Genomic DNA, 22,900 nt, shown 5'->3' on the forward strand with positions numbered 1-22,900 from the left:
GCCTATACACAATATAGTTTACAATTTTTAAATAAATTTATTACTCATATAGGTATGGGTAGGATTTCATTTTGACAATAAAAGATAATTATCGTTAGTTAAATTTAAGTGACAAATATTTGTATTTTATCGCGCATTTGTTCTATCGCAAGAATAAGTTTTTCCTCATTTCATACTGAAAAGGTAACAATTTTGATGTTATGTTATAGTCGATTATAATTATTTTTTCAATGACTTTCATTAAGATATGTAAAGAAAAATGTATTTTTTAAATTACAATCTCCATATTATTGTATAGTGTACAAAGATGCTGTTGATTAATTTTAATTTATACTCGTTTCAACATCAATTAAACTATACGAAATTTAAAAGCTTGGGTCCTTCCCGCTAAGGCGTCCCACTTTTTTAAATTTATCTATTTAATGTACTTTTAATTTTCCTCCCTCAGAAGGAATGAAAAATCCAATTAAAGCATAAAAAATTTTGTTAGAATTTTCATAATGTATGCTTTAACATTCTTTAATTTTTCTACATTATATAATGAATGGTGGATAATTTTTGCTCGTATAGTTTGATCAATTAAAACTTACGGATGAAATTCTAGAAGAAAATGAAAAAATCAAGATATATTTAAACACACATAAAATACACTGAATTATTATTAAAAGTAAAATAATATTTACACTTACCGTAAATAAATTGCGACCAGAAAGATAATGATTATGATCAAATAATGCAAATGAAAATAACGTTTTATCATTAAGAAGATATAAAATCATACATGAAGTTTTAACGATAGTTTTTATTTCTCTGTGAAAAGACAAAAAAAAAAAAAAAAAAAAAAAAAAAAAAAAAAATATAAGGAAAGCTTAAACAAAAAACGTTTGCCCGATAATTCTGTTAATAGTAATTATTTTTATATTATCTAAAACGCTTTCTTAAATAATAATTTCACTGTTCAACGCATGATTTATTTTATTTAATTTTATAAAGAGTTTTGTGTTATATAATTAAAATGAAGGCATTTCCTCGTAAAATAAAATGCATTTTTAAGTTGTGAGTCGTTTCGAGTTAATTTAACATGTCAGCTTAAGATTTTCGATGGACATTTGAATTATCGAATGCGAGGAAAATATTCGAGGCTACAAATGTCCGATCGAATGTTTTTTTAGTGCAATTATAAGCGCAGACAGGTTTTTTTTTTTTTTTTTTTTTTTTTTTTTTTTTTAAACATAATAATTACATAAATATCGGTGAACTAAAGCTCTCTTGGAATAGCTTATTTTGCTAAAACAAATACAAAGGAATCGCTTTTTATTTTCTTTATCGTCAAAGGAGTTTAGTTTGCATAATAGTCGAAGCTTCGTGGAAATCATGCATTGGCAGTGATCTTACAACTTAAGCAAATGGAGCGCTTTCATCAGGGTACAAGTAGCAAACGTATTTAGAAATATTGAAAAGGAAAAATCTTAGTATATCGAGAAAATTAGCAGAATTCATGTTCTATCGGTCGATCGATCGTCCATCGATACTAAGTGACGCATTCACCGATGGGAGGATAACGTGCCAAAAGAATTATCACAGACCCATGCGTGCGCTGTGATAGCGATGCGGCGATTTGTTTCACAGTCTAATTAATGCCATTAGTTAAGCAGTTAATTAATGAATTTGATATACAGAGCGAGAGAGCGCACTTGGCTGCTTACGTTTCGGAACGCCGAGCACTCCCTCGCATTTTTCCGATTAAGGCGAATTTACTCTCGGAAAAGTCGTAAGCGGCGCGTTCGCTGTGCGTCGGCACACTTTTCCAGCTACTATTTTCTAGCTCGTTTCATGTTTTTAGGGTGTCGGGGAAAGTTCCGGCGAATCGAACTTTCGGCGAATCTGTCTTTCTTTCATTTGCGTCGCGTTGACGTTCCATCGCGACATTTATTCATGTTTATAATCACGTTGAGCATTGGCAGAAGTTGGAAGATTCGAAAGCAATTTTGGCTGTTTCGCGAACAACACTTTTTTCACGAGCCTTACTTTCAATTAAGAAAACGAATAAGAGTTTCTAATAGGCACCGATACATAGATTATAAAACATGTCAGATAGCATTGAAATCACAATGCTAATTCACAGTAAATTCTAATTAAAGCAGACGAGAAAATTAAGTGTCTTTATCTGAGATAAATATGGAGTTTGGTGTTAAAGTGTAATGACTCTAACACTTTCGTTACGGTGTACATTGAAATTAATATTGTATTTGTAAAAATTAGGTGCTAATGTATAGTTTAACATGTTGATCATCGACAATGAAATTTTTCAATTTAATGAATATTAGTAGATCGTTAAGGAAGTTTACGCTTTATGCAAAATGATGAAAGTGGAGACAGTTGATTTACACAATCATCGAAAATGTATGAATTACCCATTGATTTATACGTAAAATTTTTGCGTAAAATTTTTACGTAAAATTTGATATTGCAAAACTTTTTCATTATCTTACGCGTATATTTTTATTAAATTTTAATATTTAATAATTCATTTCTTATGGTCTAGTAGATTTCATTTAGATTTTATAGATTAAATTGGCATATTTCTTTTGTACAGGTGACTTTGTACAGATTTTTCATATATCAGGTAGAATTTTCCTTGCTGAAAGGCCATTATTACACAACGGTCCTTACATTCCTTCGATTAATAATATTTACTCAACTTTCCAAATAAATTTATTAAATTTTTCCTATCATTATCATTATCATTATTATCATTGTCGTTGTCGTCGTTGTTGTTTTTGTTATTGTTATTGTTATTGTTATTGTTGTCGTTGTCGTTGTTGTTGTTGTTGTTGTTGTTTTTATTGTTGTTTTTATTGTTCTTGTTATTGTTTTTGGTAATTACAATGCTTTGAGGCACGATTTCAGGTACAAGGTTACTTTACTCACTGTACATGCTCATAGGTAATGACTGTAGCATAAGCAAACGCTTAACTTAATGCCAACATACACTTTTGTAGGTACAAAAATAGCCTGACTGCAAACTCAAAATTAAACTTAAACTTAAATTTAGCATAGATCATTTAATACTCGAACTCGAGGACTAATTTTTCATTCATGGCGCCACCATGAAAATCCATATCCACGGTACCTGCGACAGGTTAGGGGATCTTTCAAACTCTTAGCCATATTTTCAGATCATTATTCATTGTAACATCATTATACATTATGGTAGATCAATCACTAGACTAAAGAGAGACATTTTTTTTTTTTTTTTTTTTTTTTTTTTTTTTTTTTTAAATATATTCTTGAATATATTATTATTGACGTTTATTTTGAATTCTGAATTCTTTTCGTTCTCTGTTTTTTCCTTCATAAGTTTCTCGACATATAAAACCATCAGCTATCGAGCTATAAGTTATTAAAAAAATTATCACCTTCCAGTCTGATCAAAATTAAATCCCAAAGAAATAAGGTTTTCTAACGAAAATATTGTTAATGGTAAAGAGCGAATTGTTTGACACGATTGCTGTTCTCTAAATTAACAACACGACCGTAGCAATATCTCTTCACTTGGAAAATTTCCTTAAAAACGCGAACTTCAAATTTTATTGTTGTTGAAAGACTTTCGGATTGTTCCAATCAAATCACTTATATACGGTTGTAGTACGTCATCGGACATACTACTTTGGACGTAAATTATAATGACGTTGGTGACTAGTAATATGATTTTAGCTCCTTTCACAAGACATAGGGTACTTGATTATTTTCTGCAATGATAAAAACGATTAAAATATGTCTAGGTTTTTTTTTTTTTTTTTTGCGTATCGTTAATAATAATGATTCGACAGTAAAATTAAAAATTATATACGTTCGGGAGATGATGAAAATGTTTTGTTCCTTCTTTAACCAATGCTGTGTAATAATAGTTTACTAAGTTCACAGAATATAAAGATATAAAATATTCATTTAATTTATTTAGTAGTAACAATCGGGTAAGACACATAAAAATTTTTGTAACATAAATACAGAGATATTTATGATACGCAATATTGTAAAGTGTTTTTTATTTATGTACATAGAACAATTTAACATGTAATAGAATGAGAGTTATCGAGCGTTGAGGCTAAATTGTACTTAATTTCATTTCATCATAGAATTAATAGCTGTTCGCCGTCTAATATCTCGATCTGCTAATTATTATCTACAAAAAATTCATATTACTTGCAATTGCCACGTATATCGGCATTGCACAAATGTTATTTTATGTAAAAAAAAAAAAAAAAAACAAAAAACAAAAAACAAAAAACAAAAACAAAAAACAAAAACAAAAACAAAACAAAAAAAACATAGTATATTGAATAGCTTCAGTGGCTATTATCATATATTAAAATAAAGCTATTTTTTTCGAATTACTGATAAAGTATGGGAAATAAATACAAATTGTTGTATTATAAGTAATTAGATAATTGGATTAATTTGGGGTTTTACAATACTTGACATTTGAAAATTGAACATTGAAGTTTAATTACAGTCTTAATTGTCATAAGATTAATCAATTAGATATAGGCAAGTAATTTCAATTTTTCTTCAATGAATCATAGACAACATAATTTTTAATTTCTTATTTAATTTCTTTCGTCTTAAAGTTATTTGAATAAATTGTTAATATTTTTACGAACTATGTCCGATAGATGATTATGTTGTATATCGTTAAGCTTAACTAAGTAAAACCAATAGACCTAAGTGTAGCGATTTTTGAAAAATCAATTATATGGAAAAAAAAGCGAATTCTCGATGGATTAATGTTAAAGCAATTAAAGTGATTTACGCCTACGATTTCACATCACTTAAATTTATTTATTTAGCTTATAAACCAATGCATGATAATTTATTAAATGTAAAATTAAAAATGTATTCGTTTGTCATAAGGAGTATAAAGTTTTCCACTTCTGAGAATACATTTTTCATTGTAAATAGCGAAGGAAACTTTTTTTTTTTTTTAATTTGAAGACAGAAGACGGAAGTTTATAAAGCAAATATGAACGTAATTTCTTTTTATTTTGCTGGATGTGATTATTTACTTTGTTTAAATTTTGCGCTCATATGTACAGGAATAATCAAGATATAAGAGAAATGAATCATCATATGAATTATATAGACGATTTTAATTAAAGAAGTATTAAAAAAAAAAAACAAATAATTACTTGACTTTTTTATTTTTTATTTGCCTTATTGATAATACGTTTTTTTTTTTTTTGTTTATTTTTGTTTTTAAATAATTAAGTATTTTAAATTTAAATTGTACTGTGTATGCACAATTTAAAATATGAATCGAAATGTAATTTCTACATACAACATGGAAATATTATAATGAAATGTTCACAAGCTAATGCTATATTTTACAATAAGTTTTTTTTTAAACTATTTCCCAATATTTTTGTCGTAAAATATGTTAAAAAAAAAAGGATTTCTGTTTTATTATCACATTTCCATTTAACATAATATTTTAAATGCAAGTCATCGGAAGTAAATTTTTTTTTTATCATACCGAATCCTTAAATAAGAATGTATTTTTAACTCAATGTTTATTTGGTCTTACTTGATAAATAACATAATATTTTATCTAATAGTTTATTTGTAAGTAAAGATAGAAATTATCGTAATAATTATTTATTATATTTAACAATTAGTATCTATTTTTAATACCATTCGAAGAAATAATTTTAATAAAACGCGAACATTTCTGCTTCAACATCTGGCCATGTGCGATTAATTTATAGTTTCTTAATTAATTGCTAGTAATTAGAGTTAATCAGAGTATAATATAATAAATTACTAATTAAATAGACTGATAATTTTGTGGGATTGCTTAGCTCTTCTATTCATCTGTAAAATTAATGGAAAATTAAGTTTTTTGTTCGATAAGTCATTCACGCCCGATCAATTGCACTTACATTTCCGATAATATTTTCAATTTGTCGAAAGCATTACCCTATTAATTTTTAAATAACTAAACAACAATCTGATTCTCATTATTATAAGCCAGGAGTGTTTTTACTTTCTTTCTTTTTTGTTAGAAAAATTGTTTGCAATGTATTTAAAAACATTTTATATCAAAATAATTTTTTTTTTTTTTTTTTGATAAATTGCGTAATAAATTCATAAATATTTCATTTCCATTTTTTATTGAATTATTTTGCATAGTTATGTCGTGTAAAATCTATATTAAATGACAATCAGAATAAATAGTTTAACAATAATCCGTTGTTTAGACGACAAATCGATATTATTCGACATAGTTTTAAACGAAAATTTGCATTTTCCTTATCTGTAATGATTCTATACAAAAATATTAATATTTTTTTCACATATGTTATCTTATATTTCTAAGTTTCACATAAGTTTTATATTCATTTTTGCTCTTCAATCAGCATTTAAGCCATATTAATAGAAGTTTTTTTTACACTGTTTGTATTTATTTATATTGTTTATTACTTTGCTAACTTTAACGTAGATAAAAATCCACTAATAAAAAATTATTCTAATTTAGGTAATGTTATATTTATTAATTTTTTCAAATAGAGAAACGTTCTATGACATACAATCTTAAGTAAAGACACATTTTTTTTCGATGATTATACAATGATAAAATTTATATATCTGGAAATAATTAAGGAATTAAATTGAGAAGTAAAAAAAAAAACTTAGCTTTTATGTTCGACAATGTGCCATGAATCGTCTAAACATCTTTTTATTTTTACGTTTAAGTGAATTACGAATTAACTTGATTAACGAGTAATTGATACGACCATGAATATATTTTTATACTGTTCGTGTTTTTTCTTTAAATTTTACCAATTCAAATAATTGACTTTCAAGTTATTTTTATATTTTTATCGGCTCTCGATTTAATCATAATAGCAGATGTCAAATGTATATAATATTTTATTAAAACAATATCTTTACTTTAGAAAAAATTCATAATTCTGTAAAATTTAGATTAAATGTAGAGTGAAAGGAAATATACTCACATTTGGATGAATAAACGCTCCCATTAATATCATTTAATTCTTTATAATATGAAATACTTTAGTAAACTATTGTTCATGAATTTATGTATGTATATAAGGAGAATACAAATAAAAAATTTGAATATTCAATAAATTGTTGGAATCTAGTTTTTAATAATTATTAAACTTTGAATTAAATCCAATAAATCCTGTGTTTTATCATTCATCTCAATCTATCATTTACAATTGATCTTCAAAACTAATAAGCCTTTAATTTTTATTTTATTCTATTTATATATAGATTTAGAGAAAACTTAAACACTATATTATGTGAAATAAATTGAAATAAATTACATTTTATCTAGAAAAACTTTGAATTGAAATTCTATCTATTAGCTAGTTCTTCAACTCTTCGAGCGAATAAGAAAGTGAAATTAAATATGGCAAAAGGCAGTTGGATGGATGCGAGTTACGCGCAGCTCATTGGACTTTCCAACTGCCACGTCTCTTAGTAATTTTTTCGCGTAGCTCTCCCCGTCAAAGTGCGAGGCTCTCACTTCGACCTAGCGAAGCTAGTGAAAGCTCTTTCTCTCCCCTCGTCCTCATTAATCCAATAATTTCGGGTCTCCCATGTCGCGGGCGTTCGGCCGCGAGAAGGAGAGCAAAGCGAAGGATCGATCCGCGAATGTCCCACTTGGTCGGGAGATCGGGCGACCGCGTCATCACGATCTCCACCGAGGCTCGCGATCCTTTTACTCTGGCCAACCGTCACGATTCGCGATTCGCTTTTCGGCCTACCGAGGTCTCGGGTCAAGATCGAGGCCGCGCCCTGGATACGACGGCTTCCCGGTGGGAAATGCGCTCCGCGAGCTCCCTCGAGCCTCTCAGCGGCTATGTTTGACGTCACGAGGCAGAAGGTGCAAGCTCCGCGGGTCATTGAGAACAGCGAGCAGGCGGCGATTCTGAACGATACCACCGGTCGCTTAATAATTGGCTAACCTTCTTTATCTCCGTATTTTTTTTTTTTAACATGAATTTGTATTCCCCGACTTTGGAATTATATCGTTATTTTACATATTTTGTGCATGCGAAGGAATTTCACCTTCAATTAGTATTTTCCACTCAAGGCCTTCGCTTATGTCGCGGTTGGATAATATTTTTCTTTTCAGAACACATAGATTTATCGACGGTACGCAAAAGTAAGATGATCAAGTATAACTTGCTTTCCCAGTTAGATAATTTATTATGTATATTAGGGTAAATAGAAATTGCAAGTTTGTGCATTTATTGAATAAAAATGATGAAATATTGTCGATAATAATAATTATAGGTATTGAAATATAATTCCATTGCCGTTAATAATTTACCGTTCAAATTTGATATTATTTTTTTATTCCACCAATATGTATTATCTCACAATAAACCATGGCAATGAATAGTAATAAAACAAAAAGAATTATAATGTTAAAAGCAAAGGCATTTTACACAAATGTTGATCAGCAGTGAATATACGATCGTCGTCGACATCGTATTTGTATTGGAATGTACTAGCTTTTACTAAAACTACTAATTTTCGTTAATTATCCGCACGAAAGGTTGTATCGGCCCTATCCAATCACAATTGCATGGATATTAGAATTTTGAAAATATATTAAACTATCTTGATCGTATCTCCATTAATTTTTATCAGCATGAAAATCGTCAATTTATATCGTTTTACAGAATGATTTATGACGCTTAAGGGTAAAGTAACGAGCGACGAAAGACGAACGTTTTCGTTTGCTGCAACATCCCAGACTTATCAAAGAATTTCTCGAATAAATCAATAATTCATAATATCTTAAAAACTACTTGGCCTTACAATCGAAATAAGTATGGGCCATTATTAATCCTTGATATTTACCAATAATGCTACCAATGCATATCACTACGCATAACATATGCATGGAAAAATGTAAATTTATAAATTTCCGAGGCTGTGAGATTAGTCGGCCGATATGATCGACTTGCTGCATAAAATCATAAAATAACGCCTAACTAGATGCTGATATCTTAAAAGCAGTCGGCAATATTAGCAAATTAGCAAACGGCAAGTCATAATCGTCACAAGCCCGAGACAGTAATAGCGCGAAAAACAATCACACGCTCGATTAGCTAAAATGCAATGACAGTGACAAGTTGGCCGAAATGAAAGGAGCCGCTGTTTCGTAAGCGTAACATCCCCGTCCAACTCGCTCGTGCGCGCAGCTTCCATTGGGCGGTAAAGCCAATCGAAAATGCGATTACCAACGGGGCAGGGTCGCGCGGGACGGGGTGGTGGATTGGTGAGAGGAGGGAAAGGTGTCAAGAGGGAAAATGAGGCACCGTTTCGCGCGGGCGGCGGGTGCTAACGAGGAAAAGCGCTCATCCTGCGCACGCTCTGATTGGCCGCTCAGTGCGCCGAGGCGCCGCGCACTTCGCTTTTCCCGGTGCCGCGCGTCGGCCGCACTTTCTTCGGCCGGCCTCAGGATGGGGCTGCTCTAGGAGGAAGCTTACATGCCTGAGTTCTTACTTTAACGCTCGATTGTACGACTCGCTTAACAGTGCCGAGCAAAATGGACTTTTTACACGTTCAACTGTGTTTTTATTGTGTAAACACACTATAAATAGTTGTTCGATTTTAATTAATGGACGAGAATTATTTTCCTTCCCTCCCCTTCAACATTACGTAAAATCATACTTTTGCAAATGTTTAAGCGTACATTATCTGTTCGAATGTCGTTGGAATTTCACAATTATAATACAGAATGATATATAAGAATTCACGCACACGCACACGCACACGCACACGCATATAAGTGCCAACGCTTTACGACTGACATACGAATGTAGTATTTTTGTTAAAATATGTATATTAAAAGGGATGAAAGTAGCAAATACTCAAAATACATGATAAAATAATGCATCGATATATATATATATACATATATATATATATATATATATTATTATAATTGAATATATAGTTTTTGTTTCGTAGAAATTTGCTCAATTACAGTCTCGCGAATAGCTTCACAAAGCAAATGAGCTCAAAAAGGTGTAAAATTAATTAAGTAAGGTGGAATTCTACGCTACTTACACAAGACTAAATACTGCAAAAGATTTATTAAATCTCGCGTAACATTAATTGCATTGCTCTTACAAAAGCCAATTATTTGAAATAAAAAAAATATATATTGCTATTACGCAGAAATTTGTGTTTTACCATATAAAAATCATATCAAATCGCAATGAAAAAGAAAAAGAAAAAGAAAAAAAAAAAAAAAAAAATTGATTCAAATTGATTAAATAATTACGGATCGATCACTGACACATCCCGACAAGAATACACGAATTTTAAAATGTTTATTAACCTTTGGTTTATTATAATGATATTATTATTGTAATTCTTAACTTTTGGACATTCATAAATTAAGATTGTTTTACACACAATTCATCGTATTTCTCATTCTTATTCAATTATTTTTCATCTTAACTATAACTTCCTTCGTGCATTCGTATTAACATTAAAGTAATGTAGATGGATTTGCAAATATTATTATGAAAAGAAACAATTCTCCACGAAACAAAAGAAAGTTTTAAAAAAAAAAACTCTGATTACAAACAGATTCAAACTATGTACTTAGATTTATATCGAAAAAAAAATAAATAAATAAAAATGCGCAAGTACGTTCAGTTTGTTACGACGTGTAAATCTTTCGTGTTTACTAAAGCGTAATTGCGTGCGCATCATTATTTTCTCTCTTATTGGTAATAGTAGAAATTGTGCATATGAGGTCGACTGTAGACTGTATGGTTCTTAGATCCAGAGTACGTTTTTTTCTTTCTTTTTTTCCCTTTTTTTTTTTTTTTTTTAACTACATCTTACTTCTATTCTTATTGCAATGAATAATCCAATAAAAAAAATGATGTTTTAAAATGAAGAGAGGGGAGGGGGAAAAAAGTTCAGACCTTAATTTCAAAAACGATATATATATATATATATATATATATAAAATTCAATTTTAGAGTTGATGGTCAAAAGTTCGAAGGACTGGAACGATATATCGAACACAAAAGATATTATTATTAGTTTCGCATTATCGAAGAAATAGGGATCTTACTATCGACTTTCAACAACTCCAAAGCCAAAGTCGAAATTTAATTCCCGCCTCTTAATGTAAAAGACACGAGGATTCCATTCATTATCTATAACGAACAGTTTTACCTTAACAATTGTAATTAAATTCCATGAAATGGCCACCTCTCGCAGACTAGCTCCTACATTGTAAAAAAAAAAAAAGTCCTGTTATCTTGGCGCTAACCTCGCCTTAAAAGTCTATTCTATTTTCGCGACGGATTTTCTGTGATAAAAATGGAGTCATCGAGACTCGGCGCCGTGCACTAGTCAAATTGTCCTCAAGTGCAACGTTAATCATCGGAATTTCGAATGCCAGCCAAGCCCAGCATAATAGCGCCACTGAGCCCCCGATTGCCATTGATAAACGATTCACGCGACTTCCGCGCTGCCGACCTCGTGCACCATCCCCGAGTTAAGAAAAAAAAAAAAAAAAAAAAACCCGCCCCCCAGCGGGGAAGGATGTCCGGGCGCTCGGCCTCCGCCTTGACCGGCGAAGGTCGCGGGCGCTCGGCTCCACCACCTCCTCCGAGCCAATCGGCAACAGCTCGGCGATCGGCGGTGGGAGCGGTCGTATAAAGTCGGCCGACTGACGCGCGCACCTCGACTCTCTCGGCTCGGTCTCGTCGCCCAGTGCCCGGAAGCTCAAGGCGTCTTCACGCCGTCAACGCGCCAAGTCGTCAGCGCGAGGATACGCGATAGAGCGGTGAGTCCGCGCTGAGCCAAAGTCCAGAGTCGAGCCGTCAGCTTCGAGAGCCGCCGACATGTGCGACGACGACGTGGCCGCCCTCGTGGTCGACAATGGCTCGGGGATGTGCAAGGCCGGCTTCGCCGGGGACGACGCGCCCAGGGCAGTGTTCCCATCCATCGTGGGGAGGCCCCGTTACCAGGTAATCGAGTCTCCGTGCTCGATCCTACGTCACCGTCCTTATCCCAAAATCGGAATACACAGGCACGAGGGTCGCGTTCACTGGTTGAGCCAAAGAAATTTCTCCTCGCGTCGCTACCCGGCCGTGGTTATCCGAATAAAATAATGTAGCTGGCCAATTTGCAAATTACAAGACCCAAGCGAAATATCGCGAAATACCATATAATAACGAATTGGCACTCGCCTCGAAGCTAATTATCTCCTGCTGTTCAATTCTTAATTCTCACGGCTTCTCTTACTTTCATTGATAATAAGATTCAACGTTCGATTACCTTCAACCCTCAACCCCCATTCGTATTTCAATGTAAAAGCAACTTGTGTATATCTATATTCCTTGGCCGTATCTTCGGCGATTAGTATTTGGTGGATGCAGACGTACATCGGGAAATTACTGCTGATTTGAGGGAGTTTGAGCGAGTCTTGAGTTGCCTTTGGTTGACTCTGATCGCTAAGTCGCCGAATTTAGAATTTAGAATCGGTCGTAAGAGCTCGGATGATGTACTCGGCGTGTGCTCGCGATTACGTTCCGTTTCGTTTTCAACCCAAATGCCGGAATGCTCGGACGATACGAGGATAATGGGGATCAGGTCGCGGATGTCGATGCCCTCGCCGAGACGACGCGCCGAGAGCAAAGGACTACAACACGATGGGTTGGAATGCGTAGGGCATCATGGTCGGCATGGGCCAGAAGGACTCGTACGTGGGGGACGAGGCCCAGTCAAAGCGGGGCGTCCTCACGGTTAAGTATCCGATCGAGCACGGCATCGTCACCAATTGGGACGACATGGAGAAGATCTGGCATCATACGTTCTACAACGAGCTGCGTATCGCGCCCGAGGAGCACCCGGTTCTTCTAACCGAGGCACCCCTCAACCCCAAGGCCAACCGCGAGAAAATGACGCAGATCATGTTCGAGACGTTCAACTCGCCGGCGATGTACGTCGCCATCCAGGCGGTGCTCTCGCTCTACGCATCCGGTCGCACCACCGGCATCGTCCTCGACTCCGGCGACGGCGTATCCCACACCGTGCCCATCTACGAGGGTGAGTCCGATCCTTATTTTTATTTCGCGCCCGGGACTCTATGTCCATCAGTTCTCATCTTTGAACCAACGAACGCGCGGAAACGCCACCGAGTTACCCCACCTTGTCCATGCAAACAACAAATTAGTCGAGTCCGGCAAATTGTCCTTGAAATCCTTTAAATCCATTCCTATCCTCGAATAGTAAAATTATTTGCGAGCGAAGAGATTATTCGCATTCGCAAAATCAACCGAGTATTTTCTATTATTATTATCACTGCACAATGCACGGGAACCAAACTAATGCGATATTTACGTATCGAGTATGCATTTTTACTTTTTCATTCTTGTTCCTGGGAATTTTAAGGGCGTCGTTACACAAGAAATACGAGCGGAATGAGATAAATGGGATTATAAATTTAAAAATCAATCGATACTTTCGCGCCCATGCTGTGCGCCCATTGATAGAAGAGAAGAGAAGAGAATTTTCTTAATTATCGCCTAATTAATTAGCCAAATGTTGAATCGTAGGGAAGAATAATTTTGTTTCTTTAAAGTGAGTTCTTATCGAGTGGTTAGCATTGTTAATTGGTTAATTGGTAACGATGATCTTTATACAATAATGACGTAAATTTTTCGTAAGACTTTTTAAATGCTACTCTTTAAATGATTATAATTTAATTTTCCGACTTTTATGATGTGCCTGTTGAATAGGATAAATAGAAATAGTTATATATATATATATATATATATAAATCTATTGTAAGGAATGAAATTTTTTCTCAACTTTACCAATAATTTCGACTCCTCAATCCTATTCAAGAATTTTTTTCGGCTATTCATAGGGCAAATTCAACATAAATAATTTTTCTTCCTTTTCTTTAATCAGTAATTATGTTGTTTAAAATGCTAAATTACTCGGTTGAATTTTAGACGTCTGTACTCAACATACACACAGCTATACCTTACACTAATAAAGTTAATTACACTAATGCATTCATCTAAGCATGGCTAAATTATTATATGGATATATAAATGCATTTAATTATAAATATTATAAATTCATTACATCAAATATTTTAATAATGAATCTCATCTCTTACTTCCTTAAAATTTAATATTTCTATTTAAAAACTTATACTTTGCTCAGTGAATTATAATGAATTATATTATGCGAAATTATACAACCTTCGTCACAACGTAAAAATGTAACGTTTGATTTCAAAAATGTTTAAAATTAAAAAATTATAAGCTATCATCCTCGTCAATATTAATACTTTATTCTCATATTCTATAAGTGTTGTAATAAATATAATTCAAGTTAACTGTCAATGCTTATAGTAATGGTAATGCAATAGTTATATAGACATAAAATTTGCAGAATAATGTAGAAGTTCTTTAGCTAATTCTAGTTTTAATTTAATTAAAATGTAACGCTACAATAATTACTATGTCATTATATTTTCGAATTTATCTAACATTTTAGCTTTATTTTCATTAATGTTTTAAAACTGAATAATATGATATATATATATATATATACATTATTACAAATAGTAAGTGAATGAAAACAAAATTTATCAAGCTAATTTTATTTGTGGTAAGAAAGCGGTTTTAAGATCAAGGTTAAAAAGACTCGGGCATCTTCCCTTTTTTGGATGATTGTTCTCAAGGATGTAACGATCGATTGAGATCAAGTAATACAGAAATAATGAGTATATGTCGATATAATTGACTTTAAATTCATTCGGTTATAATGCGATAAGTTAAAAATAAACAGGCAAGATTCAATAAAATCTGCAGACTTTGCATTATGATCGTTAATTATTTTATCTAGTTTTTCATTACAATAAATTCAGTTGTTTAGTTTTTTCCCCTTAAATTGTTACGATATTTAAATAAACGTACAGTTATATCCGTGACTTATATTATATGAATCTCCGGATGGGATAATAATATTAAGTATTCAAATTTAATATGAACGTATTGCAGGAAATATTAAATGAAATAAATTATATATGAATTTCAATACATATAAACATTGTTTCCACATCGATAATTATTGCGTTAGAAGGTATTATAAATGTTGTTAACAACAACAATAAATTGTAAAACTTATGAAAAAGTGTATATTTTATACAGGTTGGTTAAATTTACAATGCACTTTACAAAATACATTTTCAATACAAATAATTTTATAATGTACATATTAGAGTTTACAAGAATCCAGTAGCTTTATACGACGTCCTTTTCTAATGTATAAACGATCTTGCAGAAAAGAAGAAACTCTAATGCAAACATAAATATTCATTTCAATTTCATGTAATTTCAATGTACACGATGATTCGAGCATTAATTGCATGTACTTATAAATTACATATACTTTATCATAATTAAAATGGAAATAACAATCAACGCCATTATTTTTACAATATTAATAAGATTTCATCTAAATTGGGTGCTAATTTGTACAAATTGATTTGGGAATACTTAATTTAGAAATTCTTAGAATATTCGACGCAACGGGATGGATCTGTAGGATAATACTCTTGACACTTTGTCATAAGTCGTTTTAGAGCTTGAATGTATTTTCGCTGAGTTTCGTCATTCATGACGTGTGCTACGTTTTTGGAAAAAATTTTTTCTCTTCCCGTACGTGCGTGAATACCGACCATAGTCACACCAATGGGCCACGGTGAATTTCCAATAGCCATTTGAAGATACGCATCGCTGGCCTGAAATATTGCAGTTACGATTTAAGATATTCAAAATTTGTTTATAAAAATTTTGAATACTAGACAAATTGATTAACTAAATCAACGAATATGTTTACAAATTAATAGGTAATGAAAAAGATATTAGCAACTTGACCGATGTAAGTGTATATTCATAATATATTGCCAAATTATCAAGTATTTGCACAATTTATAAGACTCAAGCATAATTTGTGATATAATTCGTTACCAATATATAGTTTCTCTCGAGCAAATGTTTAACAATTTCCGTTAAACTGTCAGTAATATCTTCAGGGAGAGATTTATTTTTTAATTTCCGAAGAAGTGGCTTTAGATATTCTCTTGTCTGTGCATAAATAGCACTGTCCATCTTCCCCTTGGCACCCGTTTTTTCAGAAGCTAATCTACCGTTAAGTTGATCGCCCCACATTTTCACTAAAAATTGCAAGAACTGTGTTATGATATTCATGTCCGTATCACGATCTTTTTTATCAAGAGCGGTAGCCATAATTTGTATATCTTCGTAGGTTACTTCCTCATCGGGTACATGAACATCGCCCTTTTTACGTTGCTCTTGTGGTTTAGAGGATTTTAAAATTTCATCAAGATACGCTTGGTCAACTTGCTCCATAGCCTCTTGAAAGTCATTTCTCAAACCCTGACAATAACAATAAACATTGCAAAGTATAAAATGCTTACAAAATGTACAAAAAACTGTCCACTTAAAGTACTCGCATACCTTATTCACTTCTGGCTCAAGTATTTCGCACCTCCTCAATCGTTTAAACGAATCAATTTCAGACTCCGCAAAAAGTAGAATCGGATGACCTCTCTCTCTCAGTTTACGTATAACTTCCAATCGAGGTAGCGCATGTTGCGAATTGTCCTGGATCATCGAGTTTTCAGCATCGATTCTATTATTACTGTCATCTTTATTACTATTCGATTTTATATTACTTGGTGTTTTTGGCTCTGTTGTCAACAGATCGCCACGCTTAAAGTACTTTCTGTTACTTTGCTATCAGAGTTTAATTATTACAATTATTATAATGGCTGATTAGTTTGAATATAAACAAAACATACTTACCAATATATTCTTTTCCTCGAGTTCTTTTCGTTTTCTCGCTATCTCTGCCTTTAGAATATCCATAATGAGAAGTTAAAACGATATTTCCATGAGCATTTAATAATTCGACACTATTATTAAACGACAGAATTATAAACTAGGCATATATCTGCCTAATATTAACCTAAAAATTCTTTTCACTCTCTCTCTCTCTCTCTCTCTCTCTCTCTCTCTAGAACATTGAATAATGATAATAAACATCGAACGTAATAATTGTATATCTAATTATTACGATTCTGCTTTATAAAGACACTATGATCGAACCATCTCTTATTATTAATAACGTTAAACGAGTCTCGCATCATTGTCACTGTAAAATATGTACATTTACGTGCATTGTGCTGTGCACGTAATTCGTATTGTATTGTGCTCACTGTTTTGGTAAATTTTGTATACGACGAGCTTACAAAAATTAAAATCGGTCTCGCCCTCTAGTTGCTTTAATTCGCAACATTGACTTTGAATTAATTCGTATTAATTGATCGAGGATTAATGAAACTTAATTACCTAAAGTTTGTCATTATAGTTAGAAGCTTTATAAATGTGGTATTATAATCATTCAAATTATCGATAGAATATGAATGATAATCGGGTTGTTCCATCACTTTGTTTTACAATTACAGCTACACATATTTTTGAATTTAGCATTTTATCGAAATTCTAAATTTACGAGGCTTGACTTAGCGATTCGGAAAGGTTCTACAAATTTCCTTACTTTAATTACTAGTTAAGCTAATGAAATGTGTACGTCGCCGTTCCAAAGCTCCATGTTTTGTACAGAGTATTGTACGTGAAATGCATTGCCGAGAAGAAGGAATACAAAATAGATAAAATATCAAAATCGTTCGTTAGAAAAAAAAGGAAAAATTAATTAATCCAGAGACTCAAGTTAAATTGAATGAAATTCGACATTATTCGAAACAATTTAAAAAATTTTAATACGCAAAATTTTATTCTTAAAGTTTGTGCCTTTCAATAATTTTGATTGACTTTAGAATTTGTTTTATCGGTCCATTAAACTCCGACATTTTTTTTTTTTTTTTTTTTTTTTTTTTTACAAAATGATGCAAATGTCCTAGTATGAATTCGCTCTCATCGACCTATTTAAAAAATACTTTTCAAGAATTATGACTTTTACAATATTATCTGTAATTTAAATCGCCGTCAACTTAAATAGTTAATTGCTAACCTCGTTATTTTATAATAATTTAACGATAAAAGGATTTTCACTTAGAGAATTAAATAAATTGACCAATTGTAGCCTTTTTTTTTTTTTTTTTATCGAAGGATAATAATTTAACTACATTTGATTTAATTACAAGCGATGGGATTTTCATTTATAAAGTCGATTTTCAATTAAAAAAATTACGTATATTTTTTTTCTTTTAACTTTTAACAATATTTTATTATGTTTAACAACAATTGATTTTATAAAATTATTTGCTTTTATTTTCCACTACTATTTGGGATTTTTAGTCCCGGGCTTCCAAATAAAAAAAAGTAAACCGTCCGCTTTTAAAGTGTTGTTTAAATTTCTCTTAAATCTTTATTTTTAAACGATATAAATGTAAAATAAATTTTATGCACTTTTGTGGGAAAAAAAAACAAAAAAAAAAAAAAAAAAAAAAAAAAAAAAAAAAAAAAAAAAAAAAAAAAAAAAAAAAACAAAAAAAAAAAAAAGAAGAAGAAGAAGAAGAAGAAGAAGAAGCAGAAACATTAAACCAGCAACTGAATAGAAATTTCTTTTCGTAAATTCAAAATGGATAATACGAGTTTGTAGCGCTTTCAATTACCATTAAATTACCAATTACCAGAAAATTACTGGTAGAGTGGAAAATTTTTAATATTGACAAATTGGTAAAATTTAGGGAATATTTGGGATGACTAATATACTCATTGCCTATGTACATAGGAAAAAAATCCATTGGATTGCAAGTGGTACCGCTGTGGCATTATGAAAGCTACAATTTGCATGAAGAAGTAGTGAAAGTTGTTCTGCGCATGCTTCATATCTGTGCTCCGTTTAGTCGTATTGTTCGCATTTTACATTGTGCGCTACTATCATGTACCAATATACCTAGATCGTGTATCATGTGCTCGCAGACTGATCTGTCCTCTGACTCAGTCCTACTTTCAATTCCGTAATTGTAGAAAGTTTAGCATACCGCATCTTCGAATTTTAATTGCTTTCTACGCTTCGATCAGCTTATCTCGTACTTATTCACGTAATTGCAATTATCCGGTCTTAATAATTTTGCGATAAATTTGCGGTACATGCAGTTTTAGTAGATGAGAATCGAGGAATCGTAAATTATTTGTTATTATTCATAAAATGATTGGAGGTTATCTACGATAATAACGAAGAAACAGTTGTTATTAATGAAAGTATTGCTTCATGACAGTTGAGTTTCAATTTCAAAGTATATTGTGTATTTATTTTCAGACGTGTAGCGCTTTTTTTTTTTTTTTTTAATAATCGAAGGCAGTTTAAAATAGCAACACCTCGGCCTAAAGTAATTATTATATTGGATTTACCTTGGATTTACACTTAAAATAACGTGCTTCCGTACGTTTCAAAACAACAGATAAATTCACTTATCATCGTACACGTAATTTTTTGTTTTAATTTTATATAAATATTATTGCTGATTATTTGTAATTAAGGGATAGAATGTCGATCGAAGAAAATTATCTAATAAGGGAAGTAAGGGAATGCGAGATTTTTATCGTAAATTCCTTAATGGAGGCAAATTTTCATCCCGAGGAAACGATTTTAAAATGCCTTCTTTCGAATAACGAGCAGAGTCTCACTGACAATAAATTAAGACAAATAGACGAAGATCAACGTAAAATAATCGAAGCAATGATATTGAATTTACCCTGTCAAGTGGCTGTTGATAAATGTAGTGAGAAAATCATTGGCGTTAATATAATGATTGCAAGCGAAAATCCAAATGTATCGATAAATAATCGATCGATTAATGTTTACGAAGCTTATCCACCAAAGTGCGAACTTTTATCGAACTATTTTCACATAATGAATGACATGATCGATAAAGCTAAACTCTTCGGCAAATTCCCCAAGGTGAAACGCGCTTTGGAATTTTATGCGATTGTCGTGGACAAAGATCATCGAAGAAAAGGCTTATCGATTGCTTTAATGCAAAATGGCATCGAATATGCTAAATCTAATGGATACGATTTAGCTTTTGGACTTTTTACATCGGCATACTCGAAAAAAGCAGCTGAGAGAGTAGGCATGAGAAGCGTCATGGACATCGATCTTTTAAAATATCATGATCCACGTGGATCGTTGATCTTTTCGAAATCCTATCCACATAATGTCGCTTCTGTAATGGTGACATTAATAAAAACATTTTAATGGTTTAATAATTATCATTAAGCGTTCACAATTGATAATGTTTTATATATAATAGTAATGTCATTGTAAAACATAAGTGAATGATTTTCAATAATTTTCTCATGATATTTACAATTATTTAAAATGTCCATACAATTTTAACCATAATCCGTAATTTTTATTATTTACAACAATATAATTTTTATTATTTATGGATTTCTAATTTTGTATTTTATTCAACAAGGAATAAAGAGTTTTATTTTACGATACATTAGCATAATTATTTAAAAAAAAAAAAAAAAAAAAAAAGTAAACAACCCTTTGATATTTAAGCTCATAAACATTTCATTATGAATTACTAGATTGACAAATATTTTTCATTAATGCATTAAAGTAATAAGACAGCGCAACTTGTACTTACTTATCTTAATTATAAAATTAGTTTAAAAATCTTTTTAATAGTTTTTTAAGAAAATTTTAATTGTTTTCTCAACTTAATTACATGATCTATCAAGCTAATGGTTAATTAAAATATTTGCAAACATATTATACACGATGAAGTTCTAATTAATAGTAACGAACGTAATTAGCAATGACGGAAATACATTTTTCACGTAGTCAGTAATTTGAAATAAATGAGCGTGTTTCATTAGGTTAAAAATGAAAAATGTTAAATTTTTTAAATCTTAATTTTAGAGATTTGTTAATAAAATCCCGTAGAATGGCATTTATATATTACTTTCAAAGGTTATAAAATAGATAAGGTTCATAAAATAAACCTTATTTCCATAAATTAGTTTTTCATTTAACGATTAATTAAAGTAATTGCATATTACGTATATTTACATATTACGTATTGTTACTGTATATCGTTTGATTTGTAAAACAATAAGCCTATAAAAATAGAATTTTACGCTCTAAATAATGACAAAAACACCCGTAGCGACAATCATAATCATTATAAAAATTTATAACATAATAAGTTTTATTGGCCGGTTAAATAATTATGTTCACCTATCAGACGTACGGCATGCCGACATATATTTACTTTGCATGTTGCTATGCGTTAAATAAACTTCTCATAGTCATGAATTAAATTTCCATTAAATTAATAAATAAAAATTGTATAACAAGGCGTCATGACTCTCGTCAATCAAATGCAACGTAAGAGTTATTTAGCTTTGACAGGCGCAAGGGAATATATCGATATTATCTTTCCAGGATATGCTTTGCCGCACGCGATTTTGCGTCTGGATCTGGCCGGTCGTGACCTGACTGACTACCTCATGAAGATCCTCACGGAGCGCGGCTACTCCTTCACGACAACAGCCGAGCGAGAAATCGTTCGCGACATCAAGGAGAAGCTCTGCTACGTCGCCCTCGACTTCCAGCAGGAGATGGCTACGGCCGCGGGCTCCAGTGCCCTCGAGAAGAGCTACGAGCTTCCCGACGGCCAGGTAATCGCTTACTTTGTTCAATTTTTATGCGGCCGTAGCGAGAAGGATGCAAGTACACTTGGATAATATACGACCCGAGTATAAAATCGCGCGACTATTTCATTATTGATTAATAATAATACTCGATTGAATTAATTGCCGCGAGCGACCGAAAGCATTCGAATTTGTATTTTATTTAAAGAAAATAAACATTGTAGGTTATGTGAGCACGAGAATGCATTTCGTTAAAGAATAATTTTAATCGGTTCGTTAAATTTAATTGCGTTATGCTCAATTTAATTATGTAACATTGAGACTTTATAATTAGCGCAGGAAAATTTTTCCGCGCACAATTTAATGTATTCAGTGCGTATCAACTATTTTTCTTACGATCGCTATTGAATTCGAACAAATGTCATTATATACGGGTAGATAATTGAAATGCAATAGTAATTCTTTCAAACGCAGGTTTATTATTTAGATAGTTTATTATTTATTATATACGAGAAATCGTCTTGTCAGAAGAACGTTTCCGTGAAATGAAGGGAAAAAAACTTTTCTGATCGATAAGCACTTCAATTAATAATCACTAAGCTACTTAATTTTTGATGATTAAGGTCGAGGGAAGTTATCGATCGAAAAACCTCATTGCCCGTCAGAATACCATGCAACTGTTAAATTTTCGCTCCATTGAGAAAAACATAATTATTAATATTGATGTTGGCGAGGCAATTATAAAGTAAAATGAAAATATTGATATTTAAATTATTTTTCATTCGTTAATGTATCTCGTATTTAATAAACGAATCAACTGTTACGGAGATACAAAATGATATCCGATCATAATACTACAATAATGGTTAGTCGACGTAAATAGTATTACTAGTCGATATAAAATATCCAATCCCTTCTATTAAGCAAGTTTCATTTCATTTGTTCGGGGCAGTCGTTAATTTTTTTTTAAATTTTTTTATTTTTTTTTTAAATTTTTTTTAGTGAAACGGTCGTTTCATTATACGACGCGTTGATGCCATGTAAAAGGCCTATTGTAGAGGGGAATTAATCAATGAATCAAACAAATAATTACGTAATTCAGTTGACTAAGTGATGCTGAAATATTTAAAATTATTAAATACACAATT

General features: G+C 31.7%; 3 protein-coding genes across 3 annotated transcripts in view; 2 read left to right on the plus strand and 1 right to left on the minus strand.

Moving 5' to 3' along the window:
* Positions 1-11,754: 11,754 nt before the first annotated feature.
* The window catches only part of LOC105365320 (actin-3), a 12,239-nt gene continuing 1,093 nt past the window's right edge, over positions 11,755-22,900 (plus strand). Inside the window, exons 1-3 of the mRNA XM_011503455.1 lie at positions 11,755-12,041; positions 12,744-13,122; positions 21,544-21,779. Coding sequence (XP_011501757.1) covers positions 11,916-12,041; positions 12,744-13,122; positions 21,544-21,779 — 741 coding nt within the window. The 5' untranslated portion in view covers positions 11,755-11,915. The remainder of the gene's footprint in view (positions 12,042-12,743; positions 13,123-21,543; positions 21,780-22,900) is intronic.
* On the minus strand, positions 15,392-17,098 carry Prp18 (pre-mRNA processing factor 18). Its single transcript, XM_011503454.1, has 4 exons — positions 16,923-17,098; positions 16,575-16,853; positions 16,065-16,493; positions 15,392-15,835 (listed from the first exon to the last, which is right to left on the minus strand). Exons 1-4 carry the CDS (start codon positions 16,983-16,985, stop codon positions 15,596-15,598), a joined length of 1,011 nt encoding a protein of 336 aa, XP_011501756.1. The 5' UTR covers positions 16,986-17,098; the 3' UTR covers positions 15,392-15,595.
* Positions 19,621-20,381, plus strand: LOC105365317 (uncharacterized). Its single transcript, XM_011503453.1, has one exon. It carries the CDS (start codon positions 19,633-19,635, stop codon positions 20,341-20,343), a length of 711 nt encoding a protein of 236 aa, XP_011501755.1. The 5' UTR covers positions 19,621-19,632; the 3' UTR covers positions 20,344-20,381.

Source organism: Ceratosolen solmsi, unplaced genomic scaffold, assembly GCF_000503995.2.
Source record: "Ceratosolen solmsi marchali unplaced genomic scaffold, CerSol_1.0 scaffold33, whole genome shotgun sequence".
In the NCBI taxonomy this organism is placed as follows: domain Eukaryota; kingdom Metazoa; phylum Arthropoda; class Insecta; order Hymenoptera; family Agaonidae; genus Ceratosolen; species Ceratosolen solmsi.

What these genes read in the sequence shown, in the direction of transcription:
- Prp18 (XM_011503454.1), bottom strand. Translation starts at nt 16,985, where the DNA reads ATGGATATTCTAAAGGCAGAGATAGCGAGAAAACGAAAAGAACTCGAG. An exon ending in TCGAGGAAAAGAATATATTG is followed by an intron (nt 16,854 to 16,922) that starts GTAAGTATGTTT and finishes AAACTCTGATAG; the next exon opens with CAAAGTAACAGAAAGTACTT. An exon ending in TCGAGAGAAACTATATATTG is followed by an intron (nt 15,836 to 16,064) that starts GTAACGAATTAT and finishes GCAATATTTCAG; the next exon opens with GCCAGCGATGCGTATCTTCA.
- LOC105365317 (XM_011503453.1), top strand. Translation starts at nt 19,633, where the DNA reads ATGTCGATCGAAGAAAATTATCTAATAAGGGAAGTAAGGGAATGCGAG.